This window comes from Ornithodoros turicata, chromosome 5 (genome assembly GCF_037126465.1).
Source record: "Ornithodoros turicata isolate Travis chromosome 5, ASM3712646v1, whole genome shotgun sequence".
Taxonomy (NCBI): Eukaryota; Metazoa; Arthropoda; class Arachnida; order Ixodida; family Argasidae; genus Ornithodoros; species Ornithodoros turicata.
The window spans coordinates 83,667,830-83,687,576 of record NC_088205.1 but is presented as its reverse complement, the minus strand read 5'-3'; the positions used below and the strand labels follow the sequence as shown (position 1 = coordinate 83,687,576).

General features: G+C 42.3%; 2 protein-coding genes across 3 annotated transcripts in view; one reads left to right on the top strand and one right to left on the bottom strand.

Annotated features, from left to right (window-relative positions):
* Window positions 1–876: 876 nt before the first annotated feature.
* Window positions 877–5,630, top strand: LOC135395068 (lipoyl synthase, mitochondrial-like). The gene is made up of 9 exons (XM_064626267.1): window positions 877–1,034; window positions 1,223–1,546; window positions 2,066–2,222; window positions 3,266–3,323; window positions 3,399–3,527; window positions 4,136–4,281; window positions 4,369–4,439; window positions 4,849–4,960; window positions 5,497–5,630. The coding sequence occupies exons 1-9, from the start codon at window positions 984–986 to the stop codon at window positions 5,550–5,552; spliced, it is 1,104 nt and encodes a 367-aa protein (XP_064482337.1). The 5' UTR covers window positions 877–983; the 3' UTR covers window positions 5,553–5,630.
* A 2,477-nt stretch (window positions 5,631–8,107) lies between these two features.
* LOC135395067 (rho GTPase-activating protein 7-like) overlaps window positions 8,108–19,747 on the bottom strand; it is an 89,112-nt gene continuing 77,472 nt past the window's right edge. For both annotated transcript variants that reach the window (XM_064626265.1, XM_064626266.1), the window contains exons 17-24: window positions 18,761–18,891; window positions 16,963–17,154; window positions 15,211–15,324; window positions 14,890–15,050; window positions 14,451–14,576; window positions 13,278–13,451; window positions 13,111–13,219; window positions 8,108–12,015 (exon numbers count right to left, since the gene is read on the bottom strand). In XM_064626265.1, coding sequence (XP_064482335.1) covers window positions 11,995–12,015; window positions 13,111–13,219; window positions 13,278–13,451; window positions 14,451–14,576; window positions 14,890–15,050; window positions 15,211–15,324; window positions 16,963–17,154; window positions 18,761–18,891 — 1,028 coding nt within the window. In that variant the 3' untranslated portion in view covers window positions 8,108–11,994. The remainder of the gene's footprint in view (window positions 12,016–13,110; window positions 13,220–13,277; window positions 13,452–14,450; window positions 14,577–14,889; window positions 15,051–15,210; window positions 15,325–16,962; window positions 17,155–18,760; window positions 18,892–19,747) is intronic.

Below are 19,747 nucleotides of genomic sequence, written 5' to 3'. Positions count from 1 at the left end.
ATACAACAAGAGGGTCACACTGCGCGGACGGCTAGAGAGTTAGGACTTGCACAAGTACCAAAGAAGACCTCGAGTGAGCTGGAGTGTAATTGCGTCACTAAAACATTCAAAACAGGACAAACAGACAAGACAGGTTTGCGCAAAATTTAAAAAAAAATACGTTATATGGTTTGTTTCGATCTTCTGATCAAAATGTCCTACCTCGCCCCGACTAAATAACCGCTTTTGTTTTAAGGCCATTTGTGACACTTTTTATCAGAAGTGATCGATAAAAATTGTAGTAAAATTGAGTCCCACCTGTGAGAAGTGGGCTCGGATGTATATACGGTTAGGTATACACATAAGTATATACCTAACCGAATGTATAGACTGTGACTGCAAGGGGCCTTGTGTATGCAAATGCAAGGCCCAGTGAACTTTATTCGTGTTGACTTACATAGCTGGCTTACCTTATTCAAAAATACCGCGTACTCGCTCAATCGTAGCCGCGCGTCCGTCGCCGCATGTCGGCGATTTCCGGCGCACGTCAAAAGTACAGTGTACAAAAGTAAGAGTATATTCTAGCCACTGTATCAAAAGAACCCCAGTGGTCGAAATTATCCGCCGTCCTGCCCTGCTGCACGTGCTGCATGTCGCACACAAAGCAGTCATGTGTAAACAGCGGCGGATCCAGGATTTTTCTGAGGACAGCGTGCTAGACGAGCGATCTAGGGTCAATCAAACACAGAAATCGAGGAGGGGATCAGAACATCCCCCTCTCTAGATTCGCCCCTACGTGTAAATCAATTTTTTTCACCGTGCGATTCGTGCGACTGCCGACAGCGTCCGACGGCGACGTCCCACTAATGGTCACGTGATCGAGTCACGTGGGGCTCCGCTAACAGAGTGCAGGAAGCAGGAAGTGAGCCCCTTGCAAACCCCGGTGTGTTGTAAACAATTTTTGGCCTGTCGTCTAGTCGAGATTTGCTACAAATTCGTCGAGAATGCTTCGTCAAGGGCAGTTCGTTTTTGCGTGCTTTACACATTCTAGAGCGGTGAGTAAACGGCGGGTGTTAAGAGACTGTTATCAAGCAAGGTCACTATGCCTGCAACCAGGCTGATAATGCAGGCGTCAAATTAAACTGTTTTTGTTCTGCAGGCACCACTTTGAACTTGAAAGTAGATACTTTTTGTAAAATCTGGGAGAGTCGTCGTCCTCAAACGATAATATATTGTTCCGCAGTCTATTACAACCACCCAAAGCTGTTTGAAAAGCACCTTATCACCTGAAAAGCTGAATGCCATAGCAAATGGACCTGGTCTGGGAGACTTCATCGCTGACGGCTACGACTACACCGGGAAACTTAAACGGGCACCAGGCCAAACGGAGAGGTTAAAACTGCCTCCTTGGTTGAAGGTGGACATCCCTAAAGGCAGCAACCTTACTCGCCTTAAGAATACGCTCCGTGGTAAAAAGCTCCACACAGTCTGTGAAGAAGCAAGATGCCCCAACATCGGAGTATGTTGGAATGGAGGACCCGATCATGTAGCTACAGCAACTATAATGGTAAGTGGGAGAAACCTTGCGGAACCTTCCCAGGGGGGCACGACACCCTGCCCGATCTCTGTGCATGAAAGGGGAGTGGGGGACGTTGTGCCCCAGCCCCCTCCGGCAGATTGAAAACTCTCCGCCTATGCTTAGGCCTAAGATTTCTTCTGTGAAAATTTCATATGGTTTTCTTTTTGCGTAGCTTTTCTTTTGTTTTCAGCAGTACAAAATTTCTGGAAATTTAGCATCTCTAGATATCCCTAAAGCTCAATGAATGTGACATATGCCAGGTTTTCCACGAAAACTTTAGGGCATTCCTTTTTGGTGCTGATGGTGCCATGTCATGCAGGAGTTTGTTCTCGGTAGTGAACGGGGGAAATAATTAGAATGTGGTGCGAGAGAGAGAGACAATGTCACTGCACTTCGTTTCTGTACGTACGTGCGTACAAGTTGCACGACCAAACAGTTTCTTTGAGACCTCCAAATGTCAAGCCAGCACCCTATAATAGTGCAGAAAAATGGGGTATTTTTCTGCAGGTTCTAGGAGACACATGTACAAGAGCATGCAGATTTTGTTCGGTGAAAACGGCTCGCAATCCACCACCACCCGACCCACACGAGCCGGTGCACACGGCCCAGGCAGTCATGGAGTGGGGTTTGGGTTATATCGTCATCACTTCTGTGGATAGGGATGGTATGTGTCAAGATTATCTTTATTTTTAAGGTTGGAAATAAGCTTATGCGACTGGATGGAGGCTGTTCAACAGAGACTAAAGACACTTATTAAAGGAGCAATGAGGTGACATTTAATGTAGCTCCAAATCCTGCCTCATCTCTCAAGCTGTCTACCAGCGGTCACCGTGCAAAATATTTCCGCTCTGCGATGCATTGTAACCAGAGCCTGAAGTTTTAGGGTTTAACCCGATTCTTTCCCCGAGTTTGCACCCCAAATTTAAGGTTGCCACCTTTAGGGTGAAACCCAATTGTTATCTGGCCAATTGCCCTCACTGGAACATCTGTAGGAACAAACACTAGTTTGTTTGGCAGTAAACACAATTACATCACCATTTGTACCAAACCAGTACAATTTGTTTGAGTAGTAGAGCCTGATTTCTCCACGAATTTAGCGTACCGGAAGTTTTTCCACCCGAATTTGCGTGAATTTAGAGAGCACGTATACTTCCCCGATTTGTACCCCCGAATTTGGGGAAAAAAATATTTCCCGAAAACAGCAGGCTCTAATTACAACTGCGCAATCAAATTTACAAAAGCAGTCTGAGAAAGCAGCCGCGGACAGCGACACGATCCTTGGATCCTCACGTGAGAAGGAGAGAGCCTTTTCTTCTGGGCTGACACCCTGCTCATAAATGTTTAAGCTGTACTGCTGTACGTCACGGATCACGTTACGTCACGACATCCTCTTTGTCTGCTCTTTTCACGAGGAGAGGATTTTTTAATGGTTGTCGGAACAGGGGCCTCACGCTCTCTCTGCAGGTCACCTGCACTCAACGTTCTTTCGCAGGAGGTCATTGCAGAACACTCCGCAGCAAAAAACTAAAAAAATATATGGGGGTTCACCTGGGTGCTCCTTTAAGGTTTCGTTGATCGCTCCAGACAGGTTATAGCCTAGTTTTTGTTGTAACGGTAATGAATGGAATAAATGCGAAGTTCCATATTACGTCTATTTGCTTTGCCATTTAAATATGCACATAGATGCTCACTCAAGTGTGATTTCAGACCTCCCAGACGGTGGTTCAAACCACCTAGCAGAAACCGTTAGGCAAATAAAATTACAGTAAGTTTTTACTGCTGTGGTGGCACAGAAGGAACTTTATGTGGCATCGTGGCTTATTATTCCCTTTGGTGGTAGTGACCCTACAATCCTGGTGGAATGTCTGACGGGTGACTTTGCCGGTGACACGAAAGCCGTGGAAGTTGTGGCAAAATCTGGCCTGGATGTTTACGCTCACAACATTGAAACTGTGCCAGAGTATCAAATGTGAGTTGGTCCGCAAAATGTTGCTTCCTGGAATTCTGAAGCTGTCCACTGATTTCGAAAGGTTCTGTCCAGCGCCGCTCTTGAGATAAATCAGTTTCACTATGACGCATTGATGGACGACATAGGGATGTGCAACCGAGATAGACGTGAATGATGACCGTTTTGAGGCGAGATAAATTGCAAATCGCCGACTTGATTGCTTGGAAGGAATACCCATGGAAACTGTCTAAGTAGCAGAAGCCTTGACTATACCATTCAGTCATAAATAACTCGGGCATTATATTTTTCCAAATGCATCTGTGAGGGTGTTAGGTAATCCAACAGGCTATTATGTTAGTTGACATCTTAACTTGGCTCAACATGAATTTAACAGTAGTGACAACTGGATGAAGCAATAAATTCGGTTACGTCAGCCTTTAAATCCTGGTTGTCTCACGACGTAAAGTCGCAAATTATCATTATCATTATAAATCCCGTAAAAAACCTAGTTTCAAAGAAAAGCGTGCTGAACTTGCCCAGTGACAGTAGTGATTTTTAGAGATAGGCCATCTTGCTGTAACACAAAAAATCGCATCACGAAACATAAAAATTGTTACTTTCCTTTCAAGGTACGTGAGAGACAGAAGAGCCAATTTTGAGCAGTCACTCTCTGTCCTAAAGCAGGCCAAACTTGCAAACCCGGATGTCATCACAAAAACTTCTCTCATGCTCGGCTTCGGAGAAACTGATGAACAGATACAACGCACGATGGAATGTGAGTTGACACCCCAATCGGTAATTCTACAGCGTCTTTGTTTTGCAAATGTTTCACGTTTCGATAAACAATTTTGTTATCTTTTAGTGGTTCGAAAGGCTGGAGTTGACTGCTTCACGTTAGGGCAGTATATGCAGCCAACTAAGAGACATCTAAAGGTTTGCATTCTTTTTCTGCTTTAATCTTTGATTGCTTTCGCGTCACACTATTTTATGTTTTGGTCCATATTTTTTATTGCACCGTTCACCCTTCTTTTTCGCAAGTACTTCGTGTAAAATGTGCGTGCAAATGAAATCGGACAAAAGGTTGGTTTAAATGTGTACAGGTCCAGTACAAATATTGTTTTGTATGAGATGTCTCTATTAACGTGTCAAAGCATGCATTCTAAAAAATACACCCGACTCACATGTTGCACCTGGGCATTGTGAGGCTCAAGTGTCACATTTCATTTGCCTACGAGGCTACGAGACTTCTTTGTTTTGTTTTTTAATCATAGATATAGGTAAGCTAGAATTGCTTCTGCCTGCATGTGGAAAAATTATGACACTGTGGGTTGGATGTCAACAGGTGGTAGAGTATGTGACGCCCGACAAGTTTAAGTACTGGGAAAAGGTTGGCAACGATCTTGGATTCCTGTATACTGCCAGTGGGCCACTGGTGAGGTCGTCGTATAAAGCTGGTGAGGGAAAAATACATTTTTTTTTCTGTGGAAACAGCTAATAATGTCATTATGTTCCTCTGTTTAGTTGTTAGACACACTTAGAAAGTTTTAACCTTTGGTGCATTTTGTAACGTTTTACGTGATTTCATGGTTTCACACCTTGATTCATTGAGTGCATGAAAGTGCATCTACATCCTCCGCGTAAAGTGAATTCCAGCTCCAGTTGTTTTTATGTACCACCGTGTGGAAATTACCTTTGTGATTGCTCAAGCATTGCTGCACGTGTTCTCAGTGGATGGTGCATTGAGCCATTTCAATGTTGCTAGATGAGGGTGCTTGCAAAGCCCACTTGGTAGATAAATCTTTGAAACTAGGTTGTTTAAAAGCTACTCAATGTGTTATAGTGCCATTGCTTGCGCATAGCTCACTTTTCAGTGACTTTAAATTTACGACATTTTTACGATGTCAGAATGCGCTATGATATCGCATTCCTTTTTGGGGGGGAACATTCTTTGTGGTTTGCAGTAATGGTTTTCCGTCTCTCAAACTTGCAGGAGAATTCTTTGTTGCCAACTACTTGAAGAAAAGGAAGCCTTCGAGTGTATCATAGATTCATAGATGTATCGTTTAAAAGATTGCCTTGTCTGATACATATCCAAGTGGATAAAGTCACACATTGAAAACCTAAGGAGAGAAGTATATTTGAGTATGTATCTTGTCCTACACATTTTCTAAGCTCATCTATTATACGTGCAATGAAACAGTCTGGCATAGGGAATGTGGTGCCCCTATTGGCCAGCAGGATTTGTCTGCTGGGTGATTTCACGCTGAATCAGGCAGGGTGATCCGGTCCACCTCTCCAATTTTACCTCCAATTTTTTTTTTCTTTCAAACATACATATTAAAGCCTTGTCCCTAGGAGGCATATTGGCGCTGAAAGTAGTTGAAAATAAGTGGTGGTTATTTTTTAATTAATTATTCAGATGTGGGCATTTCGACCATTGTGCTTCCTACTAAGTTTGACGCCACGTATCTTCATAACTATTTGACCTATTCAGCTCAATTTTTTTTTCCACATATTGTCGGGTGGGTAGCATTGCATCCAAAATTCTGAAGATTCCAAGATTTGCCTTTGAGGAGACAAAAAATCGCAAAGTTGCCTCATTTGTAAAATCTGGTACATTTAGGGAACCTCACTAGTCGTCTCCCATTTGTGATACTCTAAAGTAATCTCATCATTGTGTTCGTCTCGAAATGCCCTTTCTTCTCATAGCAAGTACATCATATTCTGGTTTGGGGCAACGCACCCAACTGTCTTTTTGTGAGGGGTGTCTACCGAAAATGCGTAAATTCGACAGCGCGCATCCCATATATTCCCACTCATGACATCGTTCATTTTACTCACAAACGTTCTTCATGACGACTCAAAACAGCCCATCAAAGAAAATTTTGCTTCGGAGATGGTCGAAGTTATGCTCGTAACGCAACGTCGTTCGCAACGTAACTTGGACCATTTTTGTATGCCAAATTGTTTGGTGGTTCCCTATCACTCCAACAGCACCAGAATGTGTTTCCAGAAAAGCAAAATAGTATAGTATAGGGTATGCACCCACTTAAAAAATGCGGTGTTTAGCGAAAGCCTTTGTTGCCTCGATAAAGAGATGTAGGTTAAAGAGCATGTTGTTCAGTAGAGGAGTGTCCATTTTAGTGTCTTTGCAATATTTGTTGTCGCTCTTGAAGCGATCCATGCCTGCAGCATGCAGAAATTTTGCAAAATTTCTTTTAAGTCTATTTTTTAAATTAGAAAATGTAATATCGTACTATATCTTTAGAATATTTACGTTTATTTGTGAATGCCACTGTGTCGGTACTATATCCAGAAAAAAAAAATGAATCTCCGAAGTTGCAGCAAAAAATCCCATAGTTTAGTTTAATAGTATCAATAAAAATTTTCGGTACAAAGATGTTGGTCTAGGAAAGCAGTCGGGGTGTCATTAGATGCACCATTCTCTCCGTAACAAGTAATAAAAAATCTTAGAGGTACGTGTTGTTAAACTCAATTTTTTTTTATTAACGGCTTCGCGAACCAGCATGCATGCTGCACTGCACTGTAGCTCGGGAAAGAACATACCATGTATGACCAATACATGACACCTTTGTTGAATCAATCGTTTTGGTCCATACAGAACGTTGTTTATTGTACAAATATGAAACGAGGCTACATGTTCATACCCAGCCTCGCATTGCAGGCCCTCCTCCCCTCAGAGCGTACTGTTTATGCTTATGTACGAGGAATTGTGCCTGTGAATGCCAGCCCTAGCTGTTGGACGCACGAAAGATTAGCATTTTAATTTGTGGGAAGCTTTTCTACTCTTGGGGGGTTGTGTCCACCCGATGCCCCTGAGGGCACACCAACAAGAAAGTATCTGCGGAGAACCAAAGGGTTTATTACGTTACAACCTCCTGCATCCACCGCTTGACCACGCTACCAAGAAAAAAGGCCTTCAGGAATCTCCGGTATGTACGGGATATAAGGCGCGGTGATACCCGCTCCTCTCATCACCGTGCCTTATATCCCATTTTTCCAGCTTGGCTGCCCCTCAAACATATAATTGACACTCGATCACACCACCTAGAAGCAACCAACATAAGCAGGTAATGTCAAAAGTGTGCATAAACTGAGCATCGTGTCATGTGTGTCATCTTTGCCGCAAGATCACAGTAGGTGACATCACCCTCTAGACAAGGATGGAGTTCATCTGTACAGTGGATTTGGCTCGAGAGACACACCCTGACTTATTGTGATGGTCTTTCCTGCTGAGGTCTGGGTTACTGCATCCAACAAAAGCAGAGTTTTTCGGTTAAGTCCCAATTGCTTTAAATTATGCAGAAAACCCCGCTTGTAGGCAGGAATTTGCGTGTTAAGAGACAGTTCGTAGCAAACCACCCTAAACACGTAAGGTCAGAGTGCCTGGACTCGAACCTACCCCTCTCTGAATCACGGTCATGTGCGCTACCAAGTACTGCAGTTGACAAACTGACATTGAAATGCCGACGAATTGCGGCAACTGCAGTCTTTCATATCCTTGCCTGAGTTTTGGTGGCGTAAATGCTGTGTTCGTCCTAATTGTTGGTTTAGCCTCTGCATCACGAAGCACAGTCACATATCGCGTGCAATTTATTTAATCCAGGATATAGATTATGAATCCATCAACCTATATGTACATTCATAAACGAAATAACTTTGTCACATATATACATCATTCACAACAACAGTAGCACATGTTTTCCAAGTAACAACACACAACATTAAACGGCATTCAGCATAAAATTTGCTCAACATGAAAAACTGTAGTCGTGAAACTTTTTTTTTTGTTGTTGTGATTTCCCTTGCCAAGATGGTAGAAAGATGACCAATAAAATATCCATCAATTCCTTCAATCTGGACAACGTTAACACTGTACTGGTGTCAACAAGTATAAATTACACATACATACATACAAACTGCAAATTCATTCATCCTTGACTAGGTAAACAGCCAGTTGTGCATGCCAGTAATTAGGTGTGACTAGTAAACTAAGAAGAAAAAAAAAAAAGGTGGTGGTCCCTAATGAAAAGTGCAACAGTGACTAAAAGCATAAGGGCTCGTTTGAAATATATGTACAATACTACGGAACACAAAAAGAACTGGTTTAGATATATTTGTTTTCCATGACCACTGAGCTGAAAACTGTCAGCTCCATATCGGTATTGTGCTGTAAAATGTTCCATGCAGCATACCATCATCGCACAACATTGTTGTATGAAGTCATGGACAAAAGTAACTAAGTTCCAGTTACTTTTAATAACATGGCTGTATTGCAGCTGCGCATAACGTTCTGAAAGTGGCGGTTTACGGGTTTTAACTAGTTACAGCAAATTCTACTAATCAACAGTTGCATTGTTACCATGGGCAAGGTCGGATATCACTAATTTTTGATGGTTTTGAAAACCCTGTAATTTGTGTATAATTGCACTTCATCAAGAGCATCTGATACTGTGATAAGTTTTTATTATCCTTCTAAGAGCACTTATTCGGATGCCGAAGTTACTGATTTTATAGTGAAAGAAGAGTTATTAAATTAGTGTTCCAATTAAAGAGGAAGTCTAATCCTAAACTAAAAAAGTTGCTGTTGCATATATCCCATGTTATGTTTAAAATTGCCACGCAAAAAAAGAAAAATCCTGCAGCCAGTTACCTAGAATTGGATTTTATTGCTAGCAATCTCCCTTTTGTGCTGTCAATATCGGCAACTACCAGTTTCTCCTCTGGCTTTAGCGCTCGTTATTTTAAACAGCCGTGGGGACACTTTTCTGCAGACGCAAAGTACAGTAACTGGTCTGGACAGACTTTTTTAGTACACATTTTGCGTGATTTGGGTACAGAAATATTCCCGATGACCACATAAAAATTAATGCTGGCAGAGTTACTTCGAGTAATCCAAAATGAATAACCAATGTTTTATGAAAGAGTGCCCAACAGTGGAGAATGACTGTTTGAACGTTTACACGTCATTTTATTAGAGACTCGCAGAGTTCCTAATGACCAGTACTAAATAGAACTGCGTGTGAGATATGCAACATTGGGGACTTGCCATCTAACCATCGGATTCTGTCACTGATATGTGGTTGTATACTGCGTCAACAAACAATGACCAAATGAAATCACATTTTACTGTTTTTTTGGTATTTTTTGTTCTATGGACTAGACGTTACTAGTGGAAACAATTCTGTTGCGAACAATTACAGGATATGTGAACAAATGTTCCAAAAGCAAAAGATAAGTAGACTTTTAGCCAGTGTGTACTGATGATGCCACGCAGATAGGTGGCATCTGTTTTGTTTTGTTTGATCGTAAAAGGAAAGTTTCACAATTATAGGATGTCATCGTTTGCATTGGGAGGCAGTAGAGGACAGGATATCAAAATAAGCTCACCAGCTGTAACTATACTGCACGATATAAAAGCACAGTTCAGCGATTCTTCGCGCGATTAACCTAAAAAAACTTTCCAGAAATGTTGGGTCCCAGCAGCCCCTTAATGCAAAGAGTAGAGCCGTGCCAATATTCAAAACTTGAAATGCGAGCAGTATTTGCGAGCAATTTTCATTATTCCCAGCGTTCAAATATTTTTCTTATATATTACCGAAACGAGGCAAAGCGCCTTTGTTGTCCCAATTTGACGTCCACAAGTTGAGACCGAGGCAGCCGCGGGAATTCGCGTGTAGCTCCGAATCCACTTGATAGCGTTTCGACTGTGCGACATTGAGAAGCGATTTCCTTCACTCGCTGTGTTAGTAAAAGATGTGGAGACATCGAATGGGCTACTTCCAAGTGCAAAGAAATCTGCTGGAGAAAACCGAAACTATGAAGCGCAAAGACTTATTCCTGTGCGAAGAAAGGCCGCTGGGAACTCGAAAGTTGCAAAAATGATTGTTATCTACCTCCAGCCATTCTGTGTCATGAACAGATTTTGTGAGCAAATGGCTGAAGCTGTTCCGGATTACACTCTACCTTCAAGAACAGCCTCCTCCAGGGCAGAGTGGTCCATACGAAATAAGCACATTCCCATGAGTGACTGGAAGGTTTTCTGTGCCTACATTATGGGTCAGTAAAAGTCCCACTGTATATTGTACATTAGAGGTCACAATTAATGTGTTCACAACTTCCAGAGTTTCATATAGTAGTAACGAAGGAAATATTTGCAGCTTGTACAAGTAATCCTGCCTTTTTTGGGAAAGTACTGCACAAAAGTTAATCCATGTGGACTCTGGAAAAGTATACAATACCTAGGCCTAATTCCCGCACAAATTATTGCCAGCAACGCCTGCGACGGAAAATACTAGAATTGTTGAATGAATACCCATTATTTTAGAACATTTACGAGGTAATGTCTCGAGACACCGAGAAATTAAAACTATTAAAGCTGGTTTAGTAATTGTAACATTAGTAATAATTTCCAACAATGTATAGTGTAGGGATTGTACGGCTGTTATGACACTTTAAATTATTCATTCGTTGTCACCTCCTAGAGTAAGTTTATGTTTTTGTGCTGGTAAACTGTTATTGGTGTAAAGTTATAACCATTCAGGGTACACATGTTCTCATGTACAGGTTGGGACAAAAGTTTATGGAACACGAGAGTAGCATACTTTTTCTTCGGTGCGACGCCCTAGCAGCTGGCAGAAGCGGGTGAGTTCACTGTTTCAGAGGTGTGGAAGGGTGCACTGTTAGCGACACAGAGCTTATCCCTTCCATCCCTCCGAAACAGTGAACTCACCCGCTTCTGCCAGCTGGCGTCGCACGGAAGAAAAAGTATGCCGCTCGCGTATTCCGTAAACTTTTGTCCCAACCTGTACATGCATTAGTATTGGGAATTGCTCTATGACACTACTATTAACCTGCACTCGTATATATATATTTTATTAGTTTGAGTGTCAAATTTCTGTACTGCTTCCATTTACATTTTGTAGGGTGGCATGGCACCTCTCAGGCACCTTTTGCTGTGTCTTCCAAGACAAATCGTCTCGAATAAGCAAATAAGCAAAACTGGAAGTACAACGCAAACAAACTAGAGCAGGAAACCTACGAGCGTGCCAGCATGGCTTCAAGGAACCTACTCCTACAAGTAACTGCGTAGAAGTGGGTCAGGAAAACTAGCTGTTGTATAAGTGGCAAATTATTTTGTTTAATTTATTTCACGATAATTTATTTTGTTTCGTCGCAAGATATATCTTTTGAGCCATTCCCCGTGTCTTGTGGGTTATCACTGAAACTCGTAAATATCGAGCCCATGTAGGCACAAGAGCAGTTTTGACTTTCCAAATGCTCACAATGCTTTCGGAAAATAAGGAAAAGGAATCCTATGTGGTGCATATAGATTGATTAATTGTCGGTTTGCATTGGCAGTCGAGCCAACCGATGATCGCAACAGCTGCAGGCTCTACTCTCTACGATGAGCATCTGCCGCGGCACCCTGGTCCAGCAATCTTGACGCTGATCCTGATGCCAGCAATCAGATGTTCCGCACGGTCAGCTAATGAATGAATGAAACTTTATTGGCTTAACAAAAACGGGCCATAGCCGACAGCCAGTGACATCCAAAAGGCCCATACACACAGGTGCTGGATATGCCTCTTTGATGGAGCTGGCCGAAGGAGTTTAGCCCACGGAACATCAGGACAGGGCTCGGGCCACCCCGGTTGAGGACCACTCAACTAGAGTATGCACATCCCTGTGATGTAACGTGTACAGCTAATTTCTTATATTTTGTTCCGAATGAAGGTGAAGGCTCACCCATTAGGATCAGCTGTTCTCCTAATAGGCAGACATTTATCAAATTTTCAAAAGTGAGACATTTCAAATTGGGCTTCTCGTGAATACTGAAATTCGATCGAAAATTGAAAGAAATATTTGGAATTTGATTCCCAGTGTGTGCGAGATATTTGCACTCGACCTCATTTGGAAATTTTGGTATTTGCGCAGCTCTAGCAAAGAATGATATGTTATGTATCACTACATGGAGTTCTTTCGTGTTTATATTCAATAATTACCTCCCATAAGAACACGAATATTATGCAGTGCCCAGTGTACACTAAAATGCCGTCCCAATCCACAGTCAGAAATGATCCTGGCTTGCATCGCTACTACAAAGTTATACAAAAATCATCGGCACATTTTGTGTGCAACACATCCATTGAGGTTTTACACTGGTACGTTGCCAGGGAACTACAGAGAAGACAAAGTAACGACGAAAGAAACTGACTAAAATTGCTCGCATAGAGAAATTTCCCAGGAATACATGTGTCAAGTACCAAGTGGAGCTTTGTTGAACAAATAACTACTTTAGAAGAAAACAATCTTGCCTAAAATCATTACCCTTTAGAGCTGCACGACGGTCAACAATGATAACAAAAATATCTGCTGACATATAATGTGAATAGCACGATGAGGAGGAAGGGTATTGTGTCACATTCTTCCATAGACTTATTAAGGAATGTTGCTCTCAGGTCAACTTCTGTTCCTTTCTCTATGCGAGCGCAAGTTGGTGAAATGCGGAAAGGTTTTGGAACTAAACAATGCTTTTCCTATGTACAAACAGCATGTGAAGAATCTGGGCTCGGTATCATACTTTGGTCTCGGGCCCTTCAGTGCGTTGAGCAAAAGAGTCACGGAGTTTGGTCAGCAGCAGTGCGGAGAGGTGTCCATACACTTTGTTGTACCATTCCGGTGTTCGTCCTCTGTGAACAACGAGATGAAACAGGCATGAAAGAAATAACGCCGAGTGATGTACGATACCTGAAGTCTATCCTGCTAATATGCGTGATACGAGATTTCCCAGCTCCACAAGGCTCAATGAGGTACCGTGAGCTGAGGACGATACCACGTATTCCCCGCTGTGGAACTGCGGGATGCTTCACAGACAGTTCTATAAGGGCACAGGCACCCTTCACAAGCTCTGTTCTCCATGACCTGCACAATGACAGAGAGAAAAAGGATGAATAAAAAGTGAATTAACGACATATCCCTCAATTCCAAACTGTCCCATTTTCAAAGCTTAATGCCCATTCTGTTTACGTGCAGCACAGTGTAGTGTGGCGGTGGCGGTTCAGCGTAGAAACTACCAACGATCGAGTGACCAGTGTAACTTTTTCTGCACTATAACGACCAGCAGAATTTGTCATTAAACAAAGTGGTTACCACACACTAAATCTGAATGTCTCTCTTAGGCAAAGGAGAATTTAATGATAAAGATGCTGTTTGACACAATAAGTACAGAGAAACCTATAAGTGCTTCACTGAGATATGTTTGTACAGCTCTTCATGGCACAGTAAGGAGGCCACAGGACATTCCAATACATCAAACAGACAAGAAGCGGCGACTTAGGCAAGCACAACATGAACCCCTGCGCAGGAACGGCAAAACGATACTGACTCAACACTAAACAGCTAGTAGTGCCGATAGTGAGCCGAGCATCTTGGTGGCACGACGATCGGAGACAACGATCAAGTCAAGGATGCGGTGCATGATTGGTCGCGCACACGTCCGAAAGACTCGTTCTCACAGGGTATTCATGCTCTAGTGCACCGCTGGCACAAATGCATTGAGATTGGGGGTGATCGCGTTAAAATAATAAACGCGCGTATTTCCACCCACATCTAGTATGTACGTAGTTGGTAAAAGTAGAAGTTGTGGTTTTCATTTGAATCTCCCTCGTATTTCTCGCGTAAAATTTAAACCATCCATCGTGCGCGTTTTCCTAGTAAAGGCTCTTGCCGGATCCAGACAACACGCCAGAGTGGTGAGGAGCCATTGCAACACTGTTCGCGATCTAGCGCGCTGCGAAAACATTGCACGCACAAAAGGTTCGTTCATTCGGGAAATTTCAATAATTCCGAGGTATACGGTTTATTAAAAGGCCATACCTTATCGAAACGAATCGAATACTTAAGATATTAACGGACACAAACCTGAGGATGCAGAATTCTCGTGGTGGCTGCGGCTTCATGGAGGAGCAGACGTATTGGACAACCTCTGTCTGTTTATCCAGTCGAGCCACCAACCGCCATTTCAACAAGGCAGAGTCCCATATGTGTCTACGTACAAAAGCAGTAATATGCAGCTGTTAAAGTTGCCATTTATTATGGCACATATCTTGCATCACGAGGTGTTAATTAAATACGGGCAACCAGAGACAAGTGTAACTGGTTCGCAAACAACACAGCATAGCTGTTGTTCTGCTGCATCATCAAGCAGGGATTTTCATCTTAGGAGTGTTGGAATTCTGTATGGGAGGGAGTGTCTCAGGTCATATTCGTACAAGGTATGTTCATATGAGAAAATTTTTGGGGAACGGCGTGGTATGTTCGAGAGGGGCGTCAAGAAAAGCGAGATACGTAAACAATATACCGTTCTCGCAATATCCTTGTAAGTAGTTCCACGGGTGGTGCCTCAACTTCTACAGCGCATCTCCACAACCTCAATGGAATGCCATCTCCGGGTTTCTTGAATGCTAGTTCTACCTCTGGATGTTGCTGGATTGTCCATCCTTTGCTCTTTTCTTTCGCTTCCTAGAAGAGGACATTTATTTGCATCACCACTAGGACAAAGTTTACGAATACAGCTAGTTAAAAAAGATCAACGACTTCTCGAGCAATGCTCATCTAGCAAATCTTACGAGTGAGTCTTATTTTTGAAAATCTTAATCGGAAGCAAAAAGAAAAAACGTACCACAATTAAAACGTGGAGAGAGCCATCCAAGAATGATTTGAGTCCACCCAGCTCCTCAATGGTTGTTGGTTCAAACAGTTCAAGGTGACACTGTTGTATTGTTTCCGCAGGAATCTATTCAATATGAAATGACAATTAATGCGTGTTCTATGACTGTTCCCAGTTTCTTTTACACTAAATATAAGGCTACCACTTAATGGGACAGTTAGCTAACCAAAGAAAAGTTTCCTGCACACAATGTTTCCATATCTTGACTTCTTCAGATGGTGTAGGCAATAAGACACATAGGAAAGTATATAAACAAAATACAGAAACCGACACTGAAGATTTTTGTTTAAGTTTAATTTGTACAAGCTTTCGCGTGGAGGTCCACGCTTCCTCAGGTACTACTTCCTCACTAAAGTATAGTGAATTTTCTCATTCGCATTTCTATTGAACTGAGTACATTGTAATCCACTCTCTTGCGGTATTGAGCAGACGGATAATGCTCTTCCCCCTCCCTTTGCAATGACAGGTTTGTTTAAATTAGCCAAGCGTCCATGCCATCCTAACAAATAACAAAATGCCATAAAATCTGTAAAGCATGGTTCTCCTATCGCACGCGTGTATTAGGTGAAGCCAACTTCAAAAATGAGTGTGCAAACCAAGGTACAACCAGTGTCACCAGCACGTTACAGCAGATTACACTGCCAATTATATGCATGCATGTTTTCATTAGTACTGCAAATGCATCGCATATTTATTCAGTAATGCTACAGGTAATGCAGGTACAACGGTACATGCAAAATGGCACTGAGCATGCACATTTGCTCAAAGGATGATTCCTCTTGAGCAGCCTCTCCCAGGAGAATTCTGATTGCCACATGCGATCAAGTGCTCTCACAACCATCATTATAATGAGTGAGTAAAAAATTATTTGTACTCGCACTGGATTATTGCATAGATAGGGCCACGGCTGTTCTGCATATGACTTGCCACATCATCCACTGTCACTCATCTATCCTACAGAATCAGTTCTTGTGCATACTCAATGTTGTCATCAGTTGTGGACAGGTGTTTACGGTGTGGTGTATCAACAGTAGACTAAAAGAACATCGAGGTAACGTTAAGAACAAAATATGAAATTTGGTGAAGCACCTTCAGACCTATGCAGGGTGTGAACCAATCTTTAACGACAAAAGAATTAGCAAAAAACCGGGTGCATTGCTGTATCAGAAAGCCACAGAAATTAGACACTAAGGAAGTGGTCGCTTAAGCAGAGGGACTATTTACCTATCGAAACAATAGATAATTTTATCTGAGGAAAGAAAGGAATAACAACTGCGGAGAACAAAGGAGAGAATACAAGGAACTTTGTTTCAGGAAATAAACGTCTCGTTGCCAGTTAAGTGCTCTGCGCACCTAGCACCAGGGGTTCTGTGGATTTTTACCAATTTTAGTCATCTTCAGCCGCATCATCATTTCAACATGCTATCAATATTGTTTGCAATGCTAAACTCAACCTAATCGTGAATGTGAACATCGCCGATCCATTTTGAAAAAATATCAATCTATTCGAAAATATCAATGCCTTTCAATTTCCTTATTCAATTTTCCCCCCATTAAACATTGACGGGACCCAAGCATCAGCTGGAATTAAAGAGATTTCGAATTAACGGGATTGCCTTCATGAACGATCTTGAAAGTAGATACAGTTTATACAGCGATGACTTGTGACCTACTCGAGGGATAAATTAGCATTAGCTCAGTCACCTGAAATAGTTTTCGATGTTCGGCTATCATATATGTGAGACACTCATGAGCAGCCCTGTTCTCACTGAGTTCTCGTTGGTCTGGAATGCCCACAGTGGTAGCTCGCCTCCGTGGACTGGTGCTTGCACTGCGAGGAACTGCAAGCTGAAACAACGACGGTGCAAAACACACCGCCACATTGGCTGCCGTCATCTGCAACAAAAAACGCTCAATGTATACATGTGGCTTTAGTACACAGTGGAAGAAGAATTATTTTGGGGCCAGCATATCCCTCAGTTTGGGTAATACACTACCGGAGATAATGAACAGCACGAGACAAAACTAAAAAAAGAAACTTGTAGTTCATTCCCATGTCCCTGCAAGATATGCATCAGCTTTTGTGTTCTACATAGGGCTTGCGAATGGACAAAGAAAAAAGTACAATGTACTACTATACTTCCAGATCCTGACCCAGACCAAAAAGTTGAATAATTCGCACTAAAAGAAAGTATTTTTCTTTACTTGGTTCGTATATGTAGCACGCAGCCTATAGTAAAAATAATGTCAGGCTTAATGAATATCGTAAGGTTGACGTAGAAAAGCTTTCAATCATCTCCTTGTGATGCGCATTGAAAGTTTTGTGGTGTATCGTATAGCTTGAAAAAGCCCAAATAAGTCAAAACAGCGTAGCTTTTCCAAGTCCGATTCAACAAGGACAACGCATGCCAGTGCATGAGGTACAGTCGCCGACCGATTATTCGGACTCTGTTTGCCCCACCAGCGAATTTCTCTCTTGGAGTGACGGAAAATATTGGTATTGTCCGAAAGTCGTATCAAAAGAAATCAACCAACTATTTTATTGAGGCAAAAAATAGGCAATGATTGTTCATTTTCCATTCCTCTGAGTAGGAGAGGTCTGTCGTAACGCTTTTGCGTCTTCGTTTTTGGCCAACGGCTTGATTCAAAAGGTCCAGCACGTGCTGTCCGCCCGCGAGTCGCGCGACAGCGCTGTAAAGCGAGCTTCACCTAAAGCACACATGCGTTAGGTGAAGCCGACTTGCGGCCTTGATGACGGTGGTGCCTCTGTCAGTATACCGTGACGAAATGTCGCTTCGGGAAATAGAAGCGGATGTTATCAGGCAGAGCTGGGAGCGCGTTAGGAAAGCACCGACAAAGTTTTCCAGCCTACTAGTGCTCAGTAAAGTTTATTTTGAAGCGCAACTCGTTTTTTCAGACTGCTCGATTATTCGACTTTTGCGCGATCCCCGCAGAGTCCGAAAGATCGGACGGCGACGGTACCGTATTTACTCGCATATTTTGCGCCGATGCATAATTTGTGCACCCACAGTTTCCTGTGCAGGTATCTTGCCTCTCAGCTACTGCGGTTTCTGCCTACCACATGGTTTTGTTCGGTTTGTGTTTGGAAGATACTGTCACTCGAACTACAAAACGAGCGCTGAATGTGCCAAAGTTGGTGAACATAGCATGCTTTTGATTGTCAGCACAACTGGTGGCAACTTCCCGCAGCATCTCGCCGTATCTCACCGGATGGTAGTGGGGGATCAGTATTTTGCCTCCCGACCGTCGACAGTTGCCAGTAAGTAAACTAGGCAAGTGTACTTCTTTCGCGCATGTACAATGTAGTGAAAACGTCAATACGGGCTCTAAGTTATGAGCATTCCCGCATAATTTGTGCGCCGCCAACCTTTCCAACCTTTTTGGGAAGAAAAAGGGTGCAAATTATGCGAGTATATACGGTATATTACGAATCTCCATCCGACTTCATTCAGCAGTGGCAAGTGAGTAAGAATAGACTCACCTGATTCTCTTGTGCATGCCGACAAATATCATCGAGGAAGATCAGTAGTGATTCCAGTACTTCTCTATTTTCATCGGGAATGAGAAGAATAGCTGCCTGTAGTGCATCTAACCGATATTCTTCTGGAATGTCTGCAGGAAATGTATCAGTTATGGATAGGGCATTCTGTTTTCAGGTTTTATGTGGTTTCTTTTTTTTTTATTTGGCATGTGTGTGTGTGTGGGGGGGGGGGATCGGGTGCTATTTCAGGAAGGAGTAAAACCAGGTAAAACCAGACGATGTCAGGTGGAAGAAAAAAACACCACTTTTCGCAGTTTATATGAACACAAGTTGCAGAATAGGCGTGTTGAATTCAATTCAATTCAACCTTCTATTTTTGAGGTGTCCATAAACAACCTAAATGGTCTACCCTATGGTGCACACTAAAATAGATACCGAATGAAAAACAACGTATCAGTAACATCCAATCGATTGAATTAATAATTAAACAATCGATTGGAGAGCATGAGAAAATGACCCGTGGCTAGCAAAGATATCGAGATGATGCTGACGATCGATGTGATTGAAACGAATCATAAGTCGTGTTAATGGACTGCAATCGTGATGCCTCGAAATGTAAAAAGTTAAAGAATATCATAATACCTTTGATGGGACATTGAAAGAAAAAAGATTACAGCAAATCAAGACAGTCAAAAACAGGTTTTACCGAGTTTAACCTTAGAATATAGGGCACTAACTACATGGATGACGTAGCAGCTATATTTATTATTTATTTATTGTTAGAAACCCAAAGGACAGAAGGCATATATAATCAGCTGTTCATGGGTATGGCACAATATGCGGGACTGCACACAACCCACTTTTAGTGGTTTATAACGATATTGGCAATATTGGAACTATCATCATGTACAGTGAAAGCTCTCGGTTTTTCGTTCGCTGAAGGGAGGTATTCACGTAGGAGCATTGAAGCTTGCAAGAAGAATCCAG